Source organism: Rhinolophus sinicus, linkage group LG03, assembly GCF_036562045.2.
Source record: "Rhinolophus sinicus isolate RSC01 linkage group LG03, ASM3656204v1, whole genome shotgun sequence".
NCBI classification, from domain to species: domain Eukaryota; kingdom Metazoa; phylum Chordata; class Mammalia; order Chiroptera; family Rhinolophidae; genus Rhinolophus; species Rhinolophus sinicus.
The window spans coordinates 11,268,091-11,295,845 of NC_133753.1; the positions used below are offsets into that span (position 1 = coordinate 11,268,091).

The following is a 27,755-nucleotide window of genomic DNA, read 5'->3' on the forward strand; positions in this document are numbered from 1 at the left end:
AAAGAAGAAGGAGGGGCACGTGAAGAGCAGAGCAGCTGGGCCCTGGGAGCTTACAGAGCTGATGGTCCTGGTGGGTGTTCCACGTGTAGACACAGTGATCCTGCCGTACAGGGTGCACAGAGGTCACGTGGGCTGTGACCTCCCGAGTCTGGAGGCTGGAAACTCCACCCAGACGTCTCTCTCCTTCCATCCTCCCTCCCTGCGCCTCTCCAGGTGGGTAGAGTGGGAAGAGTGGGTCTGGGGAAACCATCACCATCCCATCTGAGAAGTGAGGCAGAGTGGACAACAGAAGCCAGGCGGAAGACGGGATGGGGGAGGTTCTTTAAGGGCTCTGAAAAGTCCTCCCCTTTCCAAGCTCTGGCTTTTTGTTCCAGCCCAACACGCATGGCACATGCAGTCTGAGAGCTGGCAGAGGCAAAACCAACCACCTGCTCCCCATCTCCGCATCCCCAGAGACCCCAAATACACAGAGGGGAGGAAACCGCTGGGCCCCTCCGTGTTCTCCGTGGGAGAGCAATGGCCCTATGAACCCTTCTGGAAGCGGTACCCTCCTCCCAAGTCCTCTGGGGCGGCCGCTCTGTGCCGGCCTGGAGTGAGCCTAGAGCTTCCGCCCCTCCACCGCCTCCAGGTGGCGGCAAGGCTAGTGGGAGCCACACCGCACCACGCCTCCGCCCGTCCCCGCCGCTGCTGCCGCTGCTGCGCGCCCGTGGTCTCCCCTCCTGCCGGCGGGGGCCCGGCTCAGCCAGGCGGGAACGAGTCGCGGCCCGGCTTCCTGAGCCCCGGACCTGAGAGAGGTGAGTGCGCCCGGGCGAATCGGGTTGGGGCCGGAGCGCCGGGCCAGACAGCGCGGGCATGACAGTGGCTGCCAGCCCAGCCAGGGGGCATCACCGACCTCAGCAAGGCCGGCGCCCCCACATCTCCTGGAGTGGAAAATTCAAATCCATTCTCCGAGATAAAGGCCTTTGGGGGCAGTGGAAGAGGAGGGCTGGGAGGTAGGGTCCAAATTGATAGTGCTTTAGGGGTCCAGGGACCTACCAACACGTGGGTGGCATTTGGGGTGCAGCAGGCCAGACCGGGCTGTCCTGCTCAGGGTCCCTGGGGTGGGGGCAGATCTCAAAAGTCCAACACTGTCCAGGGCCCTAGAGGACATGCCCTGACCTGCATAACTGCAGTGAAGGCCCTGGGAAGAGCTCTGGGGGAGGAGTCCCAGGACCCAGCTCCAGGAGGGAGGCTCTCCTGGGCTCCGTGGCATCCAGGCAGGTTTGGGAATGCCATCCTGCCCTGAGGGGTGAGGCATGGACAAACTGATGGCCACTGGATGCCTGCTGGTGCCTGACACTTCTGCATTATCTCCTTTACCTGTTTCAGTTGACCCCTGTATCCATTCCCCTTTCTTTATTCAGCAAATAGGCCCTCTGCTGGGCTTCCTTCCGCTCCCACCATCAATATTCTGTATTCACTGCACCGTACACACCAGTCACGGGGGTTCCCAGGACACTTCCTACTCCCCTTGTAGGTGTTAGAATCTCCTCTTCCTGGAGGACTGCCCTGGCTGCCCTCCTCCTCATCAGGGGCTTTGGGACTTTGGGATCCCACAGGATGGTCCCTCCCTGCCCATCATCCTCCAAACATAGCTGTTATCAGAGTATTGTAATTGCTGCGTTAATCCGAGTTGTCCCTTCTGAATCAGCCATTCAAATTCCATTTTATTACATATGTGGGGGAGAAGAAACTTTCCTCTACCCTCCTAGCTTCTTTGGCTGGTCTAATAATTAAATCTACATGAGACAGAGCAACAAGAGAAAATAACCAAATTTAATTACACATGGACACATGGGAACCCCAAATACATGAGAGAGCCAGAGACCCCGACATACATACGAGGTTCAGAGACAGACAGGGAAAATGAGGTCTATATGGCTGAGGATGAAGTAAGGAGCCTTGGAGTTTCAGAGGGGGAAGGTCATTGCAGGGTGATGGGAAGAGCAGATGTTCAGTAATTAATAGTTTACCCTGCCCGATGGATCGGTCAAACAAAGTTATTTCTGGTGATAACTCTTAATTATGGGCAAGACCCCATAATTCTTCTAGATAGTTGAGAGGGGGCAGAAGTTTCTCTTGAGCCAACAGGGTCTCCGTTGCCTTTAGCTCAAAATAATCTGCATGCCACAGAGGAGGGAAAGGGACAGGGATTCGTGTCGCACTGTGCAGCCTGCCACCACTGCGGTCCTCACATCTCTCATCTCTGGCCAGCCTGCACTGGCCCTGATATCCCATGTGGCCCTTCTGAGCACAATGCAGAGTCCCCCAGAGGTCCCCTGGGACCTCCCTGCTGTCCAGACCCTGACAAGGCAGCCTGGGCTCCAGCACCATCTCCTCCATGCACCATCAGCCCCTGCCGCTGCCAGACGGCCCTCCTGGGTGCTCAGCTCCTCTCTGCCCTACCCACTTGGCCACACAACCCTGCAGACAAATGGCTGTCTCCTGGCTATCGCCACTGGCTATCGCCACTGGCTCCTGCTTCTCTCCAGGTTTCTTTTCTTCCTGTCTAAGAAGGCAGGCTGAGCAGATTTGTGTGTCCCCTCTTTCATCAGACGTCCACCCAGGAATGGACCCCTGGACTCCTTGCAGCAGTCCCACCCCAGCCCTAGGACAGTTCTCTTGGAGAACGTCCCAGCCTCAGTGCTCACCCTCTGACCCAGTTCCCAGTCTGCACCCCTCCACACACACCTAGTATTGAGTGTGTGTGTCGGGGGTGGAGATGAGGATGTGTGGTCAGGCCCATCGCGGAGGGGCACTTAGTGCCTCTTTGTCCTCGATGGGACCCAGTGGTCAACTCTAAGTCACGAGGAAGAACCTCTGCTCACTCCTGGTTCTATTACACATAAGTTCACTTTTTTGTAAAAGCAAATTGTGTTTCACTCCCAGAAGTGGAAAATCAGTGCCCCATGCCACAAAAGGAAGGTAATTAAACAAATAAAAACAAGGAAGACCAAGCAGTGTTACTAAACATTAATTAGCACCTGTTGCCTGCAGAACAGCCCGAGGCTGGCTCTCTAGATCACAAGGGAGGGTTAGCAAGAATTAAAGTGATGCTCAAGACATACTAGCACCCCACAGAGGCTTTCTCCTTAGAGTAATAAAATGGACTAAGAAAGAATTGGACAGGGAATAACAAAATATGTGGCAAAACTTCTGTCAGCACCTGCTGTTGCAGAGGACCACATAGAGCCCAAAGCAACATAGAACAAACCTTCAGTTCATCCTGTAGCAACTGAAGGGTCACTTCCTCCAGGAAGCTCATCCTGATGTGTCCCCTTAACAAGCTGTACTTCTTCCGCTGTAACGCTTGTCATGTGTTATTGAAATGGTGTATTAGCTTCCACTCCAGAGTGGGCATTCCATAAGAATAACCACAGGTCTGGGTCACTCACTTCACTACCCAGGTACACCCCACAGGGACTGGAGCACATGTGTTGGATGAATGATGAACGAATAACTGGGTTGACCTTCTTGACTTTGATCCTGCTGGGCCCCTTCCAGCAATGCCCTTCCTTCCTCTTCCTCCTCCCTGCCCACACCCCACACCTTCCATCCTTTAAGGACCTGCTGACAGTCCAGCTTTTCCAGGAGGCCTTTTTTCAACCAGTTGAGCCCTTCCTGATCTCTCCTGCCCCGGAATATTCCATCCCTGGCAGTGCCTAGGCCCAGGGGACATTTCAGTTCCATGATCCAGTCCATTCCTACAGCCCCACAGGGCAAGCAGTATGGGTGACATTCAGGTGCTCAGTAACTACTGCGGAGTGACTAAGCGTGGTCCCTCCTTCAAGGATGCAACTGTGTTGGGTCTTGGCCACAAATGTAGTGGCTTAAAACAATACAAATTTATTATCTTATAATTTTGGAGGTCAGAAATGGGTCTGAAGGTGTTGGCATGGCTGAGTATTTTTATGGAGGCTCTAGGAGGGATGTGAGGACAGAGTCCCAGAGAGCAGTTTCCAGGCTCTCGGCCTCACATAGAAAGGTGCTGGCTCAGGTAGTAAATGGCCATCAACTGTGATTGGATGGCCATCAGCTGTGGCTAGTTGGTCGTCAGCTGTAACCAGTGAGCCACTGGCCACTAATATAACTGCTGTGGCTATGCTATCCAGCAAGTGGGGGCTAGCAAGAAGATGGGGGCTGAGCTAGCAATGGCGAATTGCAATTAGAACGGGGGATTGCAGCTAGCAAGTGAGGTGGGTTGGCAGAGAGAAGTGGGTGACAGGTTGTGGATAGTGTGGCGCCTGCTTCCTGTGTCTCCAACCCGCCAGGGAGAATATAGTGGTGTGACTCCCCCATCTATGGCTCTGTGGGTGTTGCTGTTTGGCCTCAGCATGTCCTGCGTCCTTATGCGGGGAGCAGGACCAGAGACCCCACAACACACCTGCATGACACATGGGAACAATCCATTTCATTGCCGTTCTCAGCCTCTAGAGGCTGCCTGCATTTCTTGGCTCATGGCCAGCTCCCATCTTCAAAGCCAACAATGTCTGATTGCGTCTTTATTACCCTGTGTCGCTCTGATGCTCTCCCTCTTCTGCCTCCCGCTTTCAGCCTTGTGATGATATTGGGCCCAGCTGGATAACCCAGGCTAATCCTCCCATTTCAATCGGGATCTTTAGCTTAATCACATCTGCAAAGTCCCTTTTGCCGTGGAAGGTGACATATTCATAGGTTCCGGGATTCGGACATGGACATCTGTGAGGGGACCATAATTCTACCACAATAGCTATGCCTGGTAGTCAGAAGGCACTGGCAGGGTATTAACAACAGCTGACATTTACTGAGCGCTTCCTCTGGACCAGGAACTGCTCCGAGCACATTACACAGCAAACGCTGTATGGCGTAGATGCTGTGTTACCATCCTCAGTTTACAGGTGTGGTACTGAGAGGTGAAATAAGGTGACAAGTGGCAGAGCTGGGATTTGAACCCAAGCAGCCTGGGTTCCCGGGCTACACTGCTTCTCTGGCACCATAACCACCCCCAAGACACCAGCTGACAGCCTGGGACCAGGCCAGGGAAGGTCTGAAGCCCGACACACAGGGAGAATTTTCACCAAGATTTCCAGGTGAGGTGCCTGTCCAGCTTACAAATTCTTTGCCAGTCCGCTCCCATTGCAGCCCTTTCTCACCATCCTACCAGCACATCTATTAGAGGCACCTAAGCGTATCCAGGGCAGCTGCAGGGAGCTTCCATGGTTCTCTTCAGGGGCTCCAGGCAGGCACGTCTGGAAGGTCCCACTAAAATTCCAAGTACCACTCAGATTCACTGCTGTCCTCCCCCAGGTCTACACCCCGAAGTAATATGAGTCTTGTAGGAGGCAAATCTTAATATTTTTTTTAAAGATTTTTTTATTGGGGGAGGGGAACAGGACTTTTTTGGTGAACAGTGTGTACTTCCAGGACTTTTTTTTTTCCAAGTCAAGTGGTTGTCCTTTTAATCTTAGTTGTGGAGGGTGTCGTTCAGCTTCAAGTTGTTGTCCTTTCAGTCTTAGTTGTGGAGGGCGCAGCTCAGCTCCAGGTCCAGTTGCGGTTGCTAGTTGCAGGGGGCACAGCCCACCATCCCTTATGGGAGTCGAACCAGACAACCTTGTGGTTGAGAGGATGCGCTCCAACCAACTGAGCCATTCAGGAGCTCAGCGGCAGCTCAGCTCAAGGTGCCGTGTTCAATCTTAGTTGCAGGGGGCTCTGCCCACCATCCCTTGCGGGACTCGAGGAATTGAACTGGCAACCTTGTGGTTGAGAGCCCACTGGCCCATGTGGGAATCGAACCGGCAGCCTTCGGAGTTAGGAGCATGGAGCTCTAACCGCCTGAGCCACCGGGCCAGCCCCGAGGGAAATCTTACACATTGGAGAAAGTAAAGCACAGTTCCCCAGCTCACCACCACAGAAGGCTGCATACTTGAGCAAGAGGGGAACACACAAGCCTTCCACGGGCACTGGATGAAGAAGGCGCCCCCAACATTTGTTGAGCATTCACTCGAGTAGTTCTAAGAGTTTCATACTTACTAACTCATTGAATACTCACAACAACCCTGAGGTACTATTATTATCCCCATTTCACAGATAAGGAAACTGAGGCAGAGAGGTTATGCAACTTTCCCAGGTCACATAGCCAGTGTAAAGAGCCAGGATTTGATCCATTCTCCATAAGCAGGGAGCCAAGGCAGAGGCTGGTCAAGGCTGGTTGAACAGCCCCAGCCTGGCCCCTACTTCAGTCAGCCAAACAAGCCCCCTTTCCTGCCTTCCCGGCATAACCTGTGCCCTGTGCACTGGCTAGGCTGGGTTGTGGGTTTTCCTCTGTCAACCCAATTTCTTGAGAGTATCTTTGTATTTCATTCTTGTACCGATCTTCATATTAATAACCCCATTTTAAAGAAGAAGAAACTGAGGCCGAGGGAGGCTGCATAACTTGCCAGAGCTCTAACAAGCAGAGGGCAACAGATTTGGGATTGGAAGCCAGACATTCGGATGCTACCCCCCTCTCCCAGCTGCCTCATCCTGAGCAAGCCCAGCCTGAAGGCCTCCTCCAGGAATCTGAAGTCCAGCCAGGGAGGCAACATGGGGTCCCCGGCTCTTCAGATGTGTGTGTTCACGCTTCGCCTGGACTTGATCTGACTCTATACCAGCATCAGAGTTTTCCCGCCTTCAGGTGTCCTCATTAGTCCCATTCTGAGAGCTGTGGATTGTCGTGGGAGCGGAAACACGTCACATTGTTAATCAGGTCACTCTTGTCTGAGTAATTGCTCAGGCCCAAGCCTGGTGGATGCCAGAAAAGATGATTCTCAGAAAAACCATCTTCTTGCTGCCTGAAACTGGCCCGGGGAAGGGGTGGAAAGGTGGGGAGGGGGGTTGACTCCATGCGTTGGGGAGTATTTCTCAGAAGGAAAGTTGCCCGAATGAGGAGCTGGGAGGCTCACGGACAGGAAGCACGAGGCCATCTGCAGGACGAGGCCTGGGGCTGAGAGGGGACAGAGATGAGCCAGAGCCGGAGCCAGAGCCAGCGCCAGAGCCCAGTGAGGAAGTAGGGACTCCTTCTGTTGTTTGGGGGATAAAGAGTGATTGATTGCCTCTGAGGCTGGCCAGCTGCGCTCACTGGAAGAATGAACTGAAAAATCAGTAATTGTTTAAAGTAGGTCACCTGTGTGCCTTCTGAAATATGCACACATTGTTCCATTGACTTTGCAGTGAAGACCCATCTGATACATCCACTCCCGTAGCAGGCAGAGTCTTGGCAGGAAACAGGCACAGTCAGGCAGGGTGACTGAGGAGAGGTTGACAAAGGGACGGTTTTCAAGGATATCGATTGGGTTAAGGGAACCAGCCCAGGTCCGCAGGTCCATGTGGCACCCTGGGACTAGCATTTCCAAGGAGCTGTTACCATCCCCGGGCATGGAGGTAGAAGAGGGGAGGGCAGTGCAGGAGAGGGACAGTTACAGGAACTGACGACTTCAGTAAAGGGAGGCAGCCAACCTGAAGCCACTCTGGTGGGTGGATTAATACTCCCCCAACCCCACTCTCCTCCACCTTCTGATCCCAGTTAGTGCTTCCATTGGCCAAACCCAACAGAAGCCAGAGGGCACGGGACCCCATGATACAATCGATAGAGTACAGAGTAGGCTAGAGAAGGCTGAGGAGCGGATCTGGACGGGCAATAATAGAAAGCCCTCAACACACTCTGTTGCCGGGTGCAACAACCTCTTTCATTCATTCCATCGGCCACCAATTCTGAGCACCTGCTGTATGCCTCCCTGGGCTTGACACTGGGAATATGTAAGTGCCAAAGCCAAAACCCACGAGAGACTGGGAAAAAAGATAGGACATCAGTGTCACTGTACCGGCTGTCGAGAAATTCTGACCACATCCTAGGATTCCAGCCCAATGTAGAAGATGATTTTTATGGGCAAGAAAAACAGTTATTAGTGCAGTGTCTCAACTCATCACCCATGAGCACGGGCCATAATTTACCATTCTCTAGGTCCAGGAAGGTTCTGGAAAACAATGCATGCTTCATTTTAACTCAGTGAGCTTTGTTGTTTATAAGGCCAATGCCAGGTTTTGTTTACAAAACAATAAATTCTGCTGCCCCTGCCAAGGACTGAATATCCTGACACTAAGAAACACAGCAACGTCTGGCCAAAGGCGACTGTGCAACGAATCTCTTTGTTTCTCCAAATTTAGCACTTTCTTCCAAGAGCATGACCAGAGGTGCCAGGCCTGTATTCCACAAGCCAGTTCTGGATCTTTAAGTAACTGGTGTAGGTGCTATCCTATTCTGTCTCTAAAAAGTGAAGCATAAATGAAAACGGAGGCTTGTTTTAATTGAAGAGTATTTAGACTGTGAAAGGTTCTAGATATGTGAGGACCTCTGTACACAGAGACTGTGGGCTACAGAAAGAAAGTCAGGGAGACAGGGCCACCAAGGACTGTGTACAGTGTCCCCCTCCCCTGGGTTGTGTGATGTGACAGCCCTGGCAGGAGTCACTTTGTAATAAGCATTCTACACAGCATGACTGTACCCCGGAGAGGCAGAATTCTGGATCTAGCCACTAATGATGGGTTTTAAAACACCCCACTTCTTTCCTGGGGGATAGGATGAGACAAAGCATAACTGCTGCAAGAAGCACCTTCATAGTCAGGACTCCATGTAAGTCCTGGTTCAGGCACTCAGAACTGAGAACTGAACAGCCTGGAGCAATTCACTGAACCTCAGTTTCCTGACCTGTGAAAGGGAAATATTACAACTACTTGGGATGAAAAGAACTCATGCATAAGCACTAAGAACAGTACACATTCAAAACGTAAGAGCGGCATATAAGAGGGTATTTGGAGTGGACAATAACAATAATAACAGCCAACTTCTATTGAACCCTAATATGTGCTGGGTGTTGAGCTGTGAACTCATGTAATTATCTCAACTCCCTGTTGAAGCCCCCTCCCCGTTTCACATGCGAGGAAACTGGCACAGAGAGGTTAAGGGATTTGTCTAAGGAGCCCCTACTCGTTGGTAACAGGTGGGATTCCAACTCAGACACTCTGGCTTTCCAACCCAAACTCTTAATAACTACTTTCAGTTTGGCAATTTTTAAAAATTGTGTGCATTTTTATAGCATGAAGAGTTAATCCAGAAAACTCCACTTGTGAAGATTTCGCAAGAAGGAGAAATTTAAAAATAAGGACCAGCGGAAGAGGCAGAGCCAGCCTCACAGAAGAGCCTGCTGGAAGGTTGCTGGGCATGTGCCCAACAGAAAAAGCAAATTTCCCTGCGTCTCCCACCCCCCTGCTCCCTCTGTCTCCCCTGCCAGGGTGTCTTCTCACGTCTTGCCCACTGTCCATTTCCTTCCAGAGATTTGCCTAGGGGCCTGGTCACAAAATGTGGAGCTTTGAGCCACCCAGAGGAGTTAGCAGAAAATGAGACATCGATCTCTCTCTTTATCTCCCCGGCCTGCACTCCAGCTGCCCTCCATCCCTAACCCCCAACAATCTGTCCTGGCAACCAAACACAGAGCTTCTGCAGACTCTGGCAGTGACCAGTCCCAGACACTCAGTTCACAAACAGGAATGGGGAGCCCTGTTCTGGGCCAGGCACTGGGCCAGGAATGAGGGCCATGCAGGGGGACAGCTCTGGGCCAATGACCTCAGTGGACCGTGCAAAGAAAGCCGGGCACCAAGGGGGCTCAGCCCAAATTGCCTGGGACAAACAAGACAGTTCGATAGAGGAGGTGACTGAGGAGGTTAAAACTGGGGCAGGAGTTCAGGAGATGGGGGACAGGAGGTGTTTTGAGGGGAGCGGCACATAGGAGTTAAGGTATGCAGATGTGAAAGAGCAGAAGGTGCTGAGAATACAGCTAAGGGTGGCTTAGGGCAGGAGGCACGAGCTGAGGATGGCTGTGGGCTCCTGGCTGGGTTCGAACCTCAGTGCCTCTACTTATTACCTGTGTGACTCTGGGCATGTTATTGGTTCTGTCTGTGTCTTATGCCCATGTATGCAGTGGGGATAATAATACTATCTTATCTACCGCACAGAGTGGTGAGGATCAAATGAGTTTATGCATTTAAGTGCTTATACCTGGTGCCTGGCCCAAAGTACTCAAAAACTGGGAGCTGTGACTATCGTTACTGTTATCTGTGAGCCTGTGGGGCAAAGGGACCCTCAGGCCTCCTTGAATTCTCAACAAAACTTCCTGCGGCACAGTGGGGCCTGGGGAAGCACTAGGGACCCAGGAGGCAGCCAACTGCAGCCTCCTGAAGTCACAGGGGTGGAGACAGGCCTGAGCAGCAGCGGGATGCTGCCTTTACTGCAGGGCTCCTGATGTTGATGTGGTGACACGGGACACTGAGATGACCTGTATGGAAAGATCGCTTCAGGGACTCCTCCCAGCTTCTTACCTAGAAGCGCTTCTGGATGTGGCTGGAGAACGACCCTCGTCCTTTTGCAGCCAGGCCCAGTCTGAGCCCACCCTGGGGACAGCAGGTAGTTGGGGGTGGGGAGTACTATACCTCCAGGACAGGGCTGTGCCACCGCGATTCTTCCTGGCTGGCGCCTCGTCCATGGCATGTGGTCAGGGTGAAAGGCAGGGTGCGGAAGGGCAGGGCTGGTTGTGTCAGACAGGGGCGTGGCGGGGGTAGGGGGGGTGGGTGGAAATTGGAGCACAACGTGGCCCCGTGGTCCGAGGAGGAGGGCCTGGCTGGGAAATGGACCTGCCCGCGCCCCTAGGCCCCCTTTGCCTGCAGCCAAGGACGCAGTGCCGACCCGCTTGCCGTGCGCCGGCCGTAGGAGAAGGCGCGGGCGACGGGCGGGGTGAGTGCGGCGGCCCCTCGCCGCGCAGGCCCGTCTCCTCGTCTCCCCGTCCTCTTTCGCTCGCCACGGTCTCGGGGCCCCGGCGCATCAAACCCGGGAAACAGCGAGTGCGCTGTGAGGGTGTAGGCATGTGGCCCCCAAGTGCGCGCGCCCGGGGCGGGGCGGCAAAGTGCAGGAAGCAGCCGCACTCAGGCCCGACATGTGTCTGCCCCCAAGCTCCAGCGCGTTCTCGTCCCTCATTTGGGTGGGGTGTCTCCGCTGCGGTTGTCGCCTGGTTTAGCAGCCACCCCCTCAGCTGACTCCATGACAACCTGGTCATTACTTACCAAAAAAAAAGAGTGAGACAGCTAACCATTTCCTAGAGCTCGGCAGTACAGGTGCCACAAAGATTTCCTTTCCTTCCCGCAAATCTGTTTGGTTCCTCTTAGGCGAAGGGCTACCCAGAGCCCGACAAGCACCCCCAACCCCCACCCCCAGCGATGGAGGACAAAGCTGGCCTGTGATTGTCCGCAGGAGTGCTCGGTGGGGTCGCTAGTTGGCAGCCCCCTTCCTTCCCCGCGTCTGGCAATCAAGCTGGAGAAGAGTGATGCAGTGGCGAAAGGCACGGGAAGTCTCTTTGGGATTCAGCAATGGGCAAAGGAGAGAGCGCTGACGGAGCCAGAGGCTGTGTAGCTTCGGGCAGGTCACTTGCTGTGGCCGGGCCTCTGTAAAATGGACATAAATACTAGCCACTGCCACCTCACAGGGGTTGAAAGGACAAAAGAGATGTGAGAATGGTTTGTAACTATGTGCATCTGAGATGACATGGTTACGCTTTGCTTCACCTCTGCCAGCAGCCCACTCTGTTTGCTGGGCATGAGCTGTAGGAGGGGCTGTGGGCATCTGTTGGGGTGACTGTGGGGTGTACATGTACCCCCACCCCCCACAGTTAAGTTTCCGTAAGAAGAAAGAAGGGAAAATAATTCTGAACTTAACAGGTGGCCTGCATCCACATCTTGGCTCTTCCTCCTATTAAAGCTATTACCTTGGGGGAAGTCATCAATCATCTTTTTAGGCCTCGGTTTCACTTTCTGTGAAATGGGCATGATAGTAGAGCCTACTTCCTAGGGTTATAAGATCACATAGGTAAAGATCTTGCCTTGAAAGCCTTGCAGTGCCCCTAAGTGTTGGCTCTGAGTTTCCTTGTTACTATTATGTTGCACCCTTTGAGTATGGCTTACTCTGTAGGGAGAGAAAACTCATCTAACAGGAATCAAAGAGTGGAAAACATTTCATCCTTCCTAGCTGGCTGGTCTCCAACAAAATCCCTTACCTCTCTGAACCTTAATATCTTCATGGGGGAGAAAGGAGATTATTGTATCTACCTCACAAAGTTGTTACAAAAATTAAAATTAAATAACCATCTGAATGAAGTCAGCCCATGATAAGCTCTTAAGTGATTTTGGAGAAAAAGAATATTTATGTTCCAGTTACCTACTGCTGCATTACAAACCACTTCAGAAGACACTGGCTTGAAATAATAGTACTCATCTATTTTGCTCATGAATCTGTGATTTGGGTAGGGCTTGGTGGCAATGGCTTATCTCTGGTCTTGCAACATAAGCTGAGATGGCCCTGCGGGGGCTGGTGGATCCTCTTCCAAGATCACAACCTTGTGACGAGCCAGTGGATCGTGGCTGCAGCTGGGGCTGTCAGCCAGGATTTTGGTTTCTTTCAATGTGGGCCTCTCTTGGGCTTCCTTTCAGCAGGGCACCTAGATTACAAGAGAAACATCCCAAGAGACAGGAGGTGGGAGCTGCCAATCTCTTCAGACCTGGACTCAGAAGCTGGCACTGTGTGTCTTCCGTTTTATTCTATTGTTTGAGTAGTGACAGAGCCCACCTAGATTCAAGGGGAGGGGACTTAGACCCCACCTCTCAATGAGCAGAGTATCGAACACTTCCAACCATCTTGAATCTTCCAAAACTTGAAAATCTTCCCTTTTGCTTTTGCTTTTTTTCTGGGTGCCATGGTAACTAATTCATCCTTGCAAAGGATGTAAAGTTTCTGGAAAAGACCAGCAGAGATACAAATACCCTTTTGGGTCAGGATCAGTTTCTCTGTGTGTTTCAGGGCTGAGGGGGCAGGCATCCGACATGGTAGCTTCTCTAGTGTCTGTTTCCCTGGAACCGGTGAGGCTTCAGTCCTCAGCTCTGCCAACCCCAAGCCTTTACAACAAGAGGGAGATGCTAGGGAGAGAGTAATCTGGATTCAGAATGCTAGGTTTTAGCAGGTAGCCCAGGCTGAGTTAATGAACATCTCTGTAGCGCTCAGTTCCCTGGAGAAGTGTTTGTTTTTCAAGAGGACTGCTGCCTGGGTGTTTGGAGTGACTGTTGTCATACATTATTAGGTTATTAATTGATGGGTTGCAGCACTCTGGGTGAGGAGGCAGGAGGTGGAGGTGGAGGGGGCAGCAGGCCTGGGGTTGCCATGACAACATGCAGGCCTGTTGTTTGTGCCTTGGGCATCAGCGCAGGAAGGATGTCCCAGGCCGCTCAGACCTTCTCAGACCACAGACTCTCCAAAAAACAAGATGAAAGTCTTTCTTTTAGCAGCAGGCTTCCGTTGTTCATTTTGCATTTTCACACATAGCCACCCACCCATACCCTCAGAGTCAAAACAAACCCTCTTCCTGTTGCCTTATCCCATATCTGGCTGTCTCTGACTGTCTCTCCCAATTTGTCAGCTCCTAACTTCAATTTCAGCCACGCTGGCCTTCCAGATGGGCTGCAGAAATAAATGTAGTTTAGATTCATCTATTTAATCAAACATTCAACATATTTTGGTTGTGCATTTATTTTGGGCCAAACCACCGTCCTCCCTGGCAGAGACCCTCCTGCTTCCTGATGGAGCTTGCTGTGTAGAGGGGGAGAGGGACAGCAACAAATAATTGTGCAAATTCCCATGCATTGCAGGCGTGATTATTCAAGTACAATTCATTCAGACCTTGACTTGGACCCCAGTGCTGCCACTTAGCAGGTGGGCCCAGTGTGATCACAAGGGTCCTTAAAAGTGGAAAGAGGGGAGTATGAGGGGGGGGGAGTCAGAGAAGGAGACAGGATGGGAGCAGAGGGTGGAGTGAAGCCATGCTGGAGGGACTCAGTTTGCCACTGGTATCTTTGAAGACAGTAGGGGCCACAAGCCAAGGAATGCCAGAAGCCTCTAGAAACTAGGAAAGGTAAGCAAGTCCATTCGCCTCCAGATGGAATGCAGCCCTGCCAACACTTTGATTGTAGCCCAGCGAGACCCACATCAGACCTTTCAGCCCTGCAGGTAAGGTAAGAAATCTGTGCTGCATTGAGCCGCTGGGTTTCCACACAGTGGTCAAGAGCCCCGTCTTTGGAGTCAAACCGCGGCTGCTCCCCGGCTCTGCGACCCTGGGCAGGTTGCTGGCGCTCTCAGAGTGTCTCAGTTGCCTTGTCTATAAAATAGGGATAGCCCTGCCTCGCAGGGTCTGTGCGAGGGTGGGAACAGGAAACACTGGGGAGGCCCTCAGCACGGTCCTGGGTACAAAGCGTGGGCGCCCACGATGGCAGGGCATGTGCTTCTCGACCCTCAGTTGCTCGCGCCTCCTCTCCAGCTGCACCAGGGCCGGGGTGCCAGGCATGTGGGGGGGTCTCTGTAGGTGCTGGGCCTCCTCTTGTGCTCGACGCCAGTCTTGATTCACACCTGGCCCCTGGTGAACCTGCAACATTGCAGCACCTTGCGTCAGCTCCTCTGACGAAGCGCGTGCCAAAGTGTGAGGCCTGGGGAAGGTGGCCGGCCTTCAAGACACAAGTCAGGGAAGGTCCCTGTAGGCAAACAGCAGACGGCTCCCGATGGAGCTTCTTGTACTTGTCAGAGCCCTCGAGGAGCCGCCACGGCCCCAAATCAGCAGAGTCGCCACGAGAACAAGGTAATGTGCCCTAACGAGTGCCTTCCCACGTTGGCCTGCCCATCCTGTCCTTCGCCCAGTCGGACGGCGGGCAGGACCTTCCAGCCTGAGGGACGGTGCTGTCACCACCACCATCCTCCTCATCACTGCATCCTCACTGACACCAACAGCCTACTAACCAGGCACCAACCGCCAGGCACTTGCGGACCGCTTTGATTCTCATGGAAGTCCCCTGGTTATCCAGGAATGCGATTTCTCAAGGTCACAGAGCCAGACCGTGGCAGTGTGGGGCCTGCCCTCACACGCTGGCCCAGCGCCTCTGCTCTTAACCTCCCTGCGGTGACCACAGGGTTGCTGCCATGTGCTGGAGGCCTTGCATGATGCCACTAGCTCAGGGCAGACTCCAGGGCCCTCCCTCTGATGCTATCCAGGCTACTTGGACCTCTGGGAGCCAGTGGGTGCCCGAAGGCCTTGTGGCCTGGGGCTCTGGGGCCCTCAAAGTAGCCTCCAGAGGCAGCTCTGAAACATCCACCAGCCCTTCAGAGCCCAGGGCCCTGGAGCAGATGTTTATGCTGCGGGCAGACAGGGACACCCAGGGCTTAGTCCAGCCTTTTGGGGATCAGTAGTGCTGCCCTGCAAGTGGGGGTCTGGTGCTTCATGACTGCTGTTATTGGGGCTGAGACGGAATGAGGAAAAGAACCCAGGTGGTAGGCCTGGCCCAACTGAGGCCCAGGATAGAGGTGGGCGTGGGCCCTGGCAGCCCCTATGAGGGCTCGGGCACCCCACAGGGCTCGGGCATTCTCACGCTTCACTAATTGCCTCCCTCAGCTCAGAGGCAGCTCCCACATGCTGCCACTCTGGACTTAAGGACAGAAGTTTGAATGCGGGGAGGTAGGCCGGGGGCTGCTCTTGAGGTTACGTTTTTATTCCAAGATCAATACTTCTACTCAGTCGGAGGTGTCCTTGGAGAGGTTTGGGGGAAGCCAAGGCTATGGGGTCTGTAGGCACCTCAGGCCACTGGCTGCTGCCTGGTGCCATCACGGCCTCTTGTTCTCCTTTCCTGTTTTAGATCAGAGACAAAATCCTAGCACTGAAGTGGAACACAGCTCTTTTTTCTCTGGCTGAGGGGGCATTTCACAGAGGACATGGGCTCAGCTGATTTGAGTAAAACTGGTCGGCTTCAACCTGTCTGTAGTCCCAGGGGGCAGGGAAAGGGAGGGTGCCTGGCCCTGGAGAGAGGAGGGCTCCCCATTCCAAGTGAGGTATAGTGTATACATATTGTCGGCAGAGGGGGCTGGGCAGCCTGGGGGCAACTTGGGGGTCCCGGGGGTAGGAGGGGACACAGTGCCATCAGTGCTTTTTGCAGGTACAGACCGCGATGGTATAGATTGGCCAGCATGTGTGTGTCCTGTAGTCTGGCCCACCTGCAGAGAAAGCCAAGGGCGCTCTCTTTGGCCGGAGTGTTGCAGGAAAAGCCAGGCACTGACCACTACGTTGACCCTGCACTCCTAAGCCACTGGTCCTTCTGTATGACATTGGGAACGCCTGCCACACTCCATAACGCAGGAATAGCATGTGTGTCTCCATTCAGACTTCTGCACCATGACAAGCCACAGCCTTTTGCAGCATCTAACGTAGGAAACCACTGAAAAGTGCCGGCTGTGTGTGGAAGCATTTGCTTGGAGGGCCCAGGCAGTGCTGAGGGGGATGTTTTCTGGGAGCCCTACCAATACAGTCCCGACAGGACAATAGTGATTTGCTCTGGAGGAGACAAGTGCCACCGACCACCTAACAGAGCAGGAAGCACAGAAGTCCTCAGTGCCCCCATGCATGGTGGGCACTGGCTTCCTGGCTCCAGCAAGTCTCCAAGGAGACTACCCCCGAGGGAGGAGCTTACGCCAAAAGAACAGGGCTCCTGAAATCGGCAGCAGGTTTCTAGAATCACGGCTCTATCATTTAGCTGTTAACACCCTGGTCAAGAGCCTTCCCGGGGGCTGGGCCTGAGTTTCCCCACCTGCGTGATGAGGAGGCTGGGCTAGGGAACCTCCAGGGGTGCCGTCAGCCCTGCTCTGTCCTGGGGGAGTTTAGTAACTGCTCCTGAGAGCCGGGGGACCCCCTGAGGCCAGAGCCCTATGCTTGCTCCTGGCTTGGGGCTACACCATTTAAAAACACTGATGCCGCCTTATTTATGGCCTAGCACCCTCCTCGTTTGCCCTGGGTCTGCTGGTCTGCAGAACAGGATCCAACCCGCCTCCAACACATCAGTGCTTCTCCACTTGGCTGCCCGCTGAAATGGTCCAGAAGCTTTTAAAAACATTGGTGCTGGCACCTCACCTCCAGGAAGTGCGATTTATTCGTCTGGGGTAGGGTCTGGGCATTGGTTCTATTTTTTATAAGTGCCCCAGGCGGTTTTCTAAGGCAGGTGGGACCCACTGACCCAGATGTTGGTTGCTCGTGACTAAAGGGTGACAGCCTGGGGTGGCAGTGGAATCAGTCCGCTCCCCCTCTCCTTGCCTGCTGTGCTTTCTTGTCCTGGTAGCCTGTAGGTGCCCAAAGGTGGTGTGATGGGTAGAATTAGTGCACCCCGCTCCTCCTGTACGGGCCCCCTAAGTCCCTGAGGTCCTCTGTCCCTAATTGAGGCTTTAACATTCCCCTCAGGGTTGCTCCCTGCCTCGGGGGCGTGGAAAGCAGGCTGGGGATGGTGGAGGGAGCAGTCCTGCCACCCTCTCCTGTGGCTGGCGAGTGTTCCTGGGCAACCGCCAGCCTGACACCGGATCGGACTGACGGTGGCGTTCACATGATTCTGCCTCAGCTCTGGACCCATCAGCCTCCAGCTGGGGTTTTCTAGCTCAAGCTGGGAGGTGCTTCTGTGGGAAATCGCTGGAGGGGGAGCGTGGGTCCTGACGGCAGGGGTGCCCGCGTGGGGGGTCCCCCAGGCTGGGCTGGTGCTTTCCGCCTCTTCCGCCAAGCCTCCGTAGAGCTGCTGAGGAAGCCCGGCTGTTTGCGGTTTGAAATCAGGCAGAAACTGGGATTCCCCTGGGACGACTCCCCCTCACCTGGCTGTAGAGAGTATTGCCTTCCTGGGGTCCGGAGGCTGAGCAGGAGGGGGCCAGGCCAGCTGTTTCCAGACCAAGGATCGTGACCCATTAGTGGGTCAGGAAATCAATTCAGTCGCTCGTGACCTGCGTTTAGAAGAAACAAAATAGAAGTGGTCTGAGTGTGTGCCAATGGTAGGGTAAGTACTGCTTTGGGGAAGTTTGTTCCTGTGTGCACGCATGTGTGTGTAGACGTCTTTGTGTGCCGGGTGACAACGTCAAGTGTATTTCTTGCTGTGGTTTGTGGCCAAGAGAACTTAAAGGCAGCAAGTTGATGCCGTGGCACCTGGGTCCTGGATTCAGCTGCACCTGACTTACTGTGTGAACTTAAGCAACTAGGTTTGTGTCTCTGGGCTTCAGGTTCTGTGAAATGGGTTAGCAGTGCCAGCCCCGCCTGATCACAGGACTTCGTGAGCTCATGGGATTGAATTTGGATCAGTTACGCGGGCTGTAGAAATGTGATTCTGTCTCACCGCTGTTGCCGGAATGAGGGTATCTGGGGGAAACTTGGAGACAGGAAAAATGCTGCCTAGTTTCTACCCCTGCCCCAGGGGAAAATACCAACAGCCTCTGAAACAAATGTTTCATTTCATTTTAGGAAACGAAACAGCCTTGTTTGAAACGTGTGGCAGTTTGACCAGCTAAAGAAGGGAAGCTGGGCCTGCAGGAAATTCCCCGCTCTTTGGGCTCAGGGCTCCCCAGTACTGGGAGTAATTGTCTGTGTGCCCCTGGGCACCACACAGCAGAAATGAATGGACAAATGACGGGTTAGATCACTGGTTATGCACCAGCTGTACTTCAGTGCTAGGCACCTCCTCCTGGCTTCGAACGTTCAAGAGGCTCTTACCTTGCGTCAAAGAGGCCCTTCCTTCCTTTCGGGGCTTAATTCTCCTGGTCATTAAAGCCCTCAGAGATACTTCTATGCTGATAAGCATTTGTCTAAAGGTTTGCTTTTAGGTGTTGGGTTGCCTGTGTGTAGCCTCTCAGTTTTCTTAGCTAGACGATAAAGTGTCTGAGGTAGATGGCAGCGGCTCTTTGTTTTGATTCTTTGCCCCACCCGCTCTGCCTTGGGGAACCACAACTAGGTGCACAGGTTTTCTTCAGTAGGTGTTGAGGAAATGGTTGACCTGGCAGAGCATCCTCCAGGTGCAGGGAGCTAGCCCAGGACTAAGCCTGGTGGCTCTCATGGAAGCATCTATAGGGACTGGAACCTGGCGAAGCCTGAAAGTGGAGGGTGGCTGCTCAGTGACAATCATGACAAACAGAAAGAGAAGCACGGTGTAAAGGAAAGTGTGGGCCAGTCTGAGTTCAAAAGCTGGCCTACCACATTGTAACCGTGGCAGCTTGAGCAGGTTGGTTCATCTCTCTGAGCCTCAGTTTTCTCATCTGTAAAATGGGCGCTGATGAGAATGGTGTTGACAGAGATGTGCCTGGCACGTGGAGGGCTCTCAACAGATGTGGCTTGATTCTTTCATCCCATCTATGTCTTTCCATTTACAGGACACTTTTGTATCCACTTTGTCCTTTGATTTTGGGGGAGCGAGTTTCCCATGCAGAGTGTGTTGAGGAGGGACACTCCTGGCAAGGTGGAGTTTCCGTCTTGGGGTGCCTGTCCTCGCAGACTGGTGGAAGGGAGAGCTGGCTGTGACAAAGTCTGGGTGAAAAAGCAGGACACTCTGGCCAGCTCAGGCAGCTTGGGATATGCCAGGCTGCTGGCGAGGAGGCCACAGCGATTCCTCCTTGTCACTTTTCTGTTTCTATTAATGATATCTCCACTGTCCTAGCACCCAACCTCAAAACCCCTCACCTGTCTACCTGTCTACCAACGCTTCATCCATCTATCTACCCATGAACCCATCCATCTATCCATCTACCCGTCACCTATCTAGCTATTCACATACCCACCCATCCACCCACTCATTCATCCATCTATGCACCCATTTACTCACATCTGTCCATCTACTCCCTCATCCATCCAACCACCCATCCACTTACCTACCTATCTACCCACCCACTTACCTCTCCACCTAAGAAATAATTTTTGATATCATATGAGAACTAAGCACTGAGGAACACCTCAGATTTTCCCTGTTTCCCACCTCCTTCTAATTAGTTGTGAGTTCCTACAGCTTCTCGTTGACTCCTCTTGTGCCACGCCCTCCACATACCTAGAGCCAGTCATGCCAGGCTCCTTTCAGTTCCCCGAAGGTGCCCGTTCTCTCTTGGATTTGGTCTGTTGCACACATTGTTTCTACAGGCAGAAACTGCCCTCTGCTCAGGCAGCCCTCCCCCCTCTTCTTGTCTTAGCATTCTGCTGCCCAGGAAGGCTTTTTTGGCTGGGTTAGGTCACCTCTGATGAGCTCCCTGAAAACCCTGTGTTCTCCTTAGGAGCAGATTCTCTTCTCTTCTCCCCTCTCCTGTGAGACTAACTGGAGTTAGACTAGGGGCCAGTGTCCAGTGCAGTCCCTGCCATAGGACAGATAGTCAGTAGTAGTTGTTGTGTGAATGACTAAGTAAACGGGCGAGTGGGTGGATAGATGGATGGGTGGACAGATGGATGGATGGATGTTTGGAAAGCCATGGAAGGATGTGAAGCAGGAGTGATTAGGTTAGATTTGTGTCTCATAGGATGGCTTTGAGGGTGGTGGGATGGAGGCAGTGAATCCGATAGGAGGCCGTTGCACAGTGAGCTCTTGGTACCAAAACCCTCCTTTCGCTCCACAGTGAACATAGGAAGCACTTTCTAAACATATTAAATGTTTCTTCTTTGCCCTGCAGGCTTGACTCTTTGTGACTTTGGTTGCAGAATTCACTTATTGTTGGCCTAGGAAAGAGGAAGCTACAAGCCGCTGTCCCAGCCCACCCTGCACGTACATATACTCACCGCTAATAAACAACAGGCTTCCGGCCTGGTGGCTCTCAAGGAATTCTTAAGACCTGACAGGACGTGTTTTTGCTGTGGCTTCATTTGCCCTGATCGGTTGGTGCCTGGCGGCCTATGTTTCTGAATGAATTTTATCTTCCTGGGGGTGGATTTTATCTGGACTGTGGAGAACCTGAGGTAAATTCAGAGACGTGGTTAGTTGGTCCTGGGTAGGAGCCCCTGGGGACGGTTCAGGGACCTGTGCTGCTGTCAACTTCCTCATATGTAAGCCAGGGGAACCGTTTGGTCCCACAGGTGGGGCTTGGGATTCACGGACAGGAGAGCTGGCAAGAAGAGGGCGAGTAGGGCCAAATTCTGACTCACTGAGCTGTGGACAGAGTTAGGGGTCACAGGTCTTAGCTGCCCCTTATCCCCTTCCTCTCACCATCAAAACATATAAGCAAAACCCCAAATCACAAAAACAAGAAAACACCCAGTGCATTGTTGGTAGGAATGTAAACCGGTGCAGCCACTATGGAAAACAGAATGACAGTTCCTCAAAAAATTAAAAATAGAATTACCATGTGATCCAGCCATTCCATTTCTGGGTATATACCTCCCCAAAACTGAAAGCAGGGACTCAAATAGATGTTTGTACATCTGTGTTCATAGCAGCATTGTTTGCAATACCCAAAAGTTAGAAACAAGCCAAATGTTCCCTGAGGAATGAAAAAACAAAATACAATGTATCCATATAATGGAATGTTATTCAGCCTTAAACAGGAAGGAAATTCTGACGCGCGCTATAATATGGATAGCCTTAAGGACACTATGCTAAGGAAAATAATCCTGTCACAAAAAAGACTAATATTGCATGATTCCACTTGTATGAGGGACCTAGAGTAATGAAATTTATAGAGACAAAAAGTAAAATGGTGGTTGCCAGGGGCTGGGGTAAGAAGGGAATGGGGTGTTAGTGTTTAATTGGAACAGTGTTTCAGTTGCGGAAGATGAGAACGTTCTGGAGATGGATGGTGGGGATGGTTGTACAACAAGTGAATATACTTAATGCTACTGAACTGTATACTTAAAAATGGTTAATGTGGTAAATTTTTATGTTATACACATTGAATCACAATTAAAAACAACAAGAAGCACCCCTCTCCTCCACCATCACTGAAATTCCAGGCCTGTGTCCTGGAGAGGTTAGGAAGGTAAGCCCAACTGGGTGTCCTCGTCTTCCTGGGAGTGAGAGGTTGGGGGTGAGTCTCACATAGCGACTGGAGGTGTCAGGGAGGTGGGGCATGGAGAAAGGAGACCTAGATCTAACACCAAGGCTTCCTTCCTCAGGCAAGCTTTAGGCAAAGTCACTTCCTCTTTGGAACCTCAGTTTCTTCACCTGTAAAATGGGGAGGTAGCATTCACTTATTCCTTCCAGGAGTATTCATGAATGCCTGGGATATGCCAGGCATTGTTCATGGTGCACAAGGCTTATGCCCTCTTGGAATTTATATCGTCACGCAGAAGATGGACCATCAACATGCAGACAAGTCAATAAACAACAAAAATCTCGGATATTGATAGGAGCTTTTGTGGAGTGATCAGCTAGGATGATGTGATGGTGACTGGGGTGGGGGCTGCTTAAAGTGGGTGGTCAGGGAAGGCCTCCTGAGGAGGTGACATTTAAGCTGAGATCTAGCAGAAAAGGAGCCAGCCCTGAAATGGAGGTAGAGGTGAGGCAGCATTCCAGCAAAGGAAGCAGCTGATGCAAAGGTCTGAGGCAGGAGGGAAGCTGGGTGACTGAGGCACAGAAGGCTGGCCAGTGTGGCTAGACTGTGGGGTGATGGGCAAGGTGGGGGAGCTGGGGTCAGACCATATTGGGCCTTGGAGCTCCCATAAGGAATTTGGTTCTGCCACAGGTGTGATAAGGAACAAGGAAGAGGAGGGTCTTGTTTGCATTTTAGGTGTTGGGTGATAATGGTCAAGCACATGAATGGGTGAGGGTCTGGCTACGCAGAGAGCCACAGGGAGTCCAGGTGAGAAGGGGACAGCTTTGGACCAGACCCATCTCTTGCTCATTTTAAAGATACTTATGAAAGCTACAGGCCCTTCACCTAGGAAAAATGCACATACTTAGTTACTTACAAGATTGAGCATTTGATTTCAGGAGAACCCCTCAAATTTATCCTCCATGAACCTCACGACTGGACCTGCTGTGCTGAGGTTTCTGGGCCCCTTCCCAGCACACTGTACCCTGGCTCAGGTGGCCACAAGGCCAGGCAGGACGGAGGTTGCTGAGGGAGGGGCCCTGCTCATTGGGTGATGAGAGGTCGGTCATGAACTCTGAGGGATTTCTCTTCTGTTCGGAGAGTCCCAGCTTAACTATGGTGAAGAGAGAGCAAAGGGCAAGGCTAATCTGCTGATACCACAAAACAGCCTAATTCAGACCCCACTCCTTCAGAATTTGCAACCACATAGAGACCATGCATTCTCAAGGGAGGGGTGAAAAAAATCTCACATACCGTGTTTCCCCAAAAATAAGACTGGGTCTTATATTCATTTTTGCTCCAAAAGATGCATTAGGGCTTATGTTCAGGGGATGTCATCCTGAAAAATCATGCTAGGGCTTATTTTCCGGTTAGATCTTATTTTCAGGGAAACACGGTATTACAATGATTTGCTACCTTCCAAAGGGTCATTGTACATAAACAGATATGTAGTATACCTGTGGTATTAGAATTTCATGGCGAGGGAGGGGAGAAAATAATGTCTAAAAAGGCTCCTTGGGTGGATAATTATGAAAAAAAAAAAGGTTAAAAAATCCTGATTTAGACATAGCCAGATTTTTCATCTGAACATCAATAGAGAAGCTCAGGCCTTTCATTTTGATATACTAATTTATAAAGTGGTTGTACAACAAAAAAACTTTATTCTATCTTGTTCAAATGTATTTGTATACATAGCATTTTCTTTGTTAAGGGCTCAACAATTTGGACTTTCCGCCACTGTAGGTAAAAGTACCGTCTTTTCCTCTACTTCTTTGCTGCTGGAAAAATAACGCCATGCATTTTGGCATCCATCATCTTACTTGGCCCCAGTTCTGACCCTGAGGGCAGGTGTTTTTATCCCCACTTTACAGATGAGGAAACTGAGGCTCGAAAGGGTAAATGACTTGCACAGCCTGGAAGTGGCTGAACCTGGCCTGGCACTCGTGTCTGTCGGTACCTGGTCCTGGGCGGTCCCCCATGCTGGGTCCCCAAGCTCTGTGGAGGAGAGAAGAGATAGCATCTGCTGACAAGCACCCAGGAATCCAGGCAGAGCCCCGAGGGAAGCTCAGCCTTTGTTTCCCCACCAGTGCACGGTGGGATGTAGACAAGGTTGGGCCTGTTCACTGCTGTCTGGAGAGGTCCCCAGGAGGGGCTGTGGCCTCACTGCTGACTGACCTGGTTGGTTCCCTTGAGCAAGTAGGAAGATGTGGATGACACTTACTGCTGTAGGAGAGAGTGGCTGGGCCTTCACTGTTGCCTGTGGGTTGGAATAGATCTTTACCTCTCCTTCCCTTGGAGACCTGGCCTCAGGATGGGCTGTGCTCACAAGAGCTCCTGGCCTTGCTCGCTATCAATGAGGGACCAGAGAAATAACTAAGGGGCAGGAAGCCAGGGAAGGCGGCTGTGGAGACATAAACCACGTTCAGATATTCTAGTTGGAGCTGGGTCATCTTCTAAAGTAAGTGAGGCACTGAGAACAGTCCCTGACACACGGTAAGTGCTATATAAATGGTAGCTCCTGTTATTCTAAGCCTTTCCTGCCTTTGACTTTCAGGAGCTCACTGCACCAAGGATTCCCCGCCTCTGACACCACGTGAACCACATCCTCTAAACAAGATGCAGCAGAGAGACAGGCCCGATCCCTGAGCCCATGAGGGGTGAGGCCCCTTCAGGCCCAAAGATGGGGAACATCACTGCCAACAACGCCTCACAGAGCTGCACCATCGACCACACCATCCACCAGACGCTCGCCCCGGTGGTGTACGTCACGGTGCTGGTGGTGGGCTTCCCGGCCAACTGCCTGTCTCTCTACTTCGGTTACCTGCAGGTCAAGGCCCGGAACGAGCTGGGCGTGTACCTGTGCAACCTGACCGTGGCCGACCTCTTCTACATCTGCTCGCTGCCCTTCTGGCTGCAGTACGTGCTGCAGCACGACAACTGGTCGTACAGCGACCTGTCCTGCCAGGTGTGCGGCATCCTGCTGTACGAGAATATCTACATCAGCGTGGGCTTCCTCTGCTGCATCTCCATTGACCGCTACCTGGCTGTGGCCCACCCCTTCCGCTTCCACCAGTTCCGCACCCTGAAGGCGGCCGTTGGCGTCAGCGTGGCCATCTGGGCCAAGGAGCTGCTGGCCAGCGTCTACTTCCTCCTGCAGAAGGAGGTGGTGGAGGACGAGAACCAGCACCGCGTCTGCTTCGAGCACTACCCGCTGGCGCCATGGCAACGAGGCATCAACTACTACCGCTTCCTGGTCGGCTTCCTGTTCCCCCTGTGCCTGCTGCTGGCCTCCTACCGCGGCATCCTGCGCGCCGTGCACCGCAGCCACGGCACCCAGAAGAGCCGCAAGGACCAGATCCAGCGGCTGGTGCTCAGCACGGTGGTCATCTTCCTGGCCTGCTTCCTGCCCTACCACGCGCTCCTGCTGGTGCGCAGCCTCTGGGAGTCCAACTGCGACTTCGCCAAGGGCGTCTTCAACGCCTACCACTTCGCCCTGCTGCTCACCAGCTTCAACTGCGTGGCCGACCCCGTGCTGTACTGCTTCGTCAGCGAGACCACCCACCGGGACCTGGCCCGCCTCCGCGGGGCCTGCCTGGCCTTCCTCACCTGCTCCAGGACCGGCGCGCCCAGGGAGGCCTACCCACTGGGTGCCCCCGAGGCCTCCGTGGGCAAGAGCGAGGAGCCCGAGTTGTTAACGAAGCTCCACTCCACCTTCCAGACCCCTAACTCGCCTGCCGGGGAAGGGTCCCCCACGGTCAGGCTGGCCTAGCCGGGGTCACCCACATGTGGGGTGCAGAGAGGTCTGAGCTGGCTGGCTGGCTGCCGCCTGCTTTGCCAAATGCAGGTACCTCTTTCTGCTGGAGGGAACAATGGGCCAGGGTCAGGGAACCCTGGGCCTGGGTGGCAGCAAGACCTCGCTGGTTCCAGGGAGCCTGCTGAGCCCAATGGGGCTGTTGAGTGTGGGATGAGCTGTGTCAGCTCATGGGTGTCTTCTGCTGCAGGCTGGGCTGCTGGCGGGAGGAAGACAGTGAACTGCACCTCCAGGAAGTTTTCAAAGGGAAGCTGGGTCGGGGAGTGCAGTGTGAGGACAGCAGAGAGGGGGGTTGGGAGATGGGGGTGGGTACCTGGCTGTGCACCTGCCCTGGCCTTCCAGTGCCATTGTGGTTACAGGTGACACCTGTCCAGATGCACCAGTGTTATCTGAGGAGGTGAAACACGAAGCTGTATTGTCATCGTTAACCCTTGAGCCCCAACCCATGAAGGGACAGGAAGGAAGATGAGTGGGGCCAAGAAGTGGGATTGGGAGAAGGAAGTTGGGGAGGCATTTGGGACACTTGGAATGTGCGTGGGGGACAGTGAGGGGAGTGACAGGCAGAAGAGAGACCCCAGGTCTAGACATGTCACAATTTCATAGGGAGAGTTGAGTAGATTCCCCAAGCCCTAGGCTGATGCGAAACAAATCTTGGGGCTCCCTGGGCTGATGTGTGTGGGCCTTTCAAAAGTCAGTACTGAAGCACCAGTGTTAGTCCGGAGGCCTAAAGCCGTGTGTTTACTCAGCTCCCCCCACACACGTCCTTCCTAAAAGTGTTCCGTTTCCATCTGCCCTGGGACACCAGACGCGGAAGCCTGTGCGTGTGTGTGTGTCCGTGTGTCCATGGTTAAAAGACCAGGGTCTTCGTGACAGCTGTGTGCCAGGACACTGAGGCTAGAGTCATGTGACTACTGGCAGTGTCCCCCCACCCTGCCTCCACTTCCATCCCCTGCCACACCCACTATGGAGTGTCTAGCAGTCTCCGAGAGGAGCATGACATTCTCCCCGAGTTCTCAGATGCAACAAAACAGTGACACATTCTATGGCGTCTCTCAGCCCAAAGCTCCACTGTGATTTAAACAGCCCCCCGTGACAAAGTCGCTCCGGCCTTCTTTGTTCTCCAGCACTGCTGCTCTGCCAGATATGCCACCTCACCCACCTGGAGAGTGATAGTGGGCCCATGGGCCATTTGTAGCTTTTGTTTTCTCCTGGAAGGCTGGGTACGGGCTCAGCTCTCCTGCCACTTTGTGCTGACCCCTGTCCTGGTGACCATACCAAGGGCCAGGAGAGCCTATTACTGCCCCAGGGACCTGCCAACCTTAACAGAAATTCTCGTCCTCCAGATGTCCTGGTGGATGGGCTGGGCCCAGCTCTGACTTCCCTGGGATTTCAGCTCTGCACAGCCAAAGGGAAAAATGGGACAGGGAGAACATCAATCTCTCTTCCCCTCTCTGCCCACTTCTCCAAGAGGTAGCTTTACCCTGCATCTCTTAGCTCTTCCAGCAGGGGTGCCCAGAGGCAGACCACCCAGGCTGGATTGCCCCAGTGAAGTGGGGTCCCGGGGCTACACTTGGCTCTGACTGGGTAGTACCTGCGCCAGCTCCTTATGGAGGGCCTTCTAGAACCTGAAGAGGTTCTCTTCCCCTTCCTAGAGGAGGAAGTGACCAGGTCTGAAGGTGGTGGAAATGGCCACGCAGCCAAGGGAAGTCTACTGGGCCCAGAATCTCACAGGGGCAATTGAGCCCTCCATGCCTCCTCATTCCAAATTTCCCCCTATTTTGACCTTAAACATGGGTGTTCCCACTGGGATGGGCTGGGATGAGCTGAGGGCGGTCCCATTTACTATCAAGAATTGTATTTTCCTCTCTTTTATGCCAAGTATGTGTGTGTTGGACTGTATAATGGATTTACGTAGCAAACTAGTCTCTGAATAAAGCAAAGTAACCAGCCACAGCTGGAGTGCTG

General features: G+C 53.0%; 2 protein-coding genes across 10 annotated transcripts in view; one reads left to right on the forward strand and one right to left on the reverse strand.

Moving 5' to 3' along the window:
• Positions 1-27,741, forward strand: GPR68 (G protein-coupled receptor 68). 6 transcript variants are annotated; one of them, XM_074327036.1, is made up of 3 exons: positions 1-213; positions 375-794; positions 24,534-27,741. In XM_074327036.1, exon 3 carries the CDS (start codon positions 24,630-24,632, stop codon positions 25,746-25,748), a length of 1,119 nt encoding a protein of 372 aa, XP_074183137.1. In that variant the 5' UTR covers positions 1-213; positions 375-794; positions 24,534-24,629; the 3' UTR covers positions 25,749-27,741. The 6 variants fall into 6 exon arrangements, with proteins under 6 accessions (XP_074183137.1, XP_074183138.1, XP_074183140.1 ...); XM_074327037.1 differs by having other exon boundaries at positions 629-794; XM_074327039.1 differs by lacking the exon at positions 375-794 and having other exon boundaries at positions 193-213.
• DGLUCY (D-glutamate cyclase) overlaps positions 13,528-27,755 on the reverse strand; it is a 79,493-nt gene continuing 65,265 nt past the window's right edge. Inside the window, exons 14-15 of one of the 4 annotated variants that reach the window (XM_074327033.1) lie at positions 17,810-17,935; positions 13,528-14,564 (exon numbers count right to left, since the gene is read on the reverse strand). In XM_074327033.1, the coding sequence (XP_074183134.1) occupies positions 17,921-17,935 (15 nt within the window). In that variant the 3' untranslated portion in view covers positions 13,528-14,564; positions 17,810-17,920. Of the gene's footprint in view, positions 14,565-17,809; positions 17,936-20,732; positions 20,905-21,220; positions 23,975-27,755 lie in introns of those variants that run through there. The other 3 variants (XM_074327032.1, XM_074327031.1, XM_019745117.2) reach the window with 3 other exon arrangements.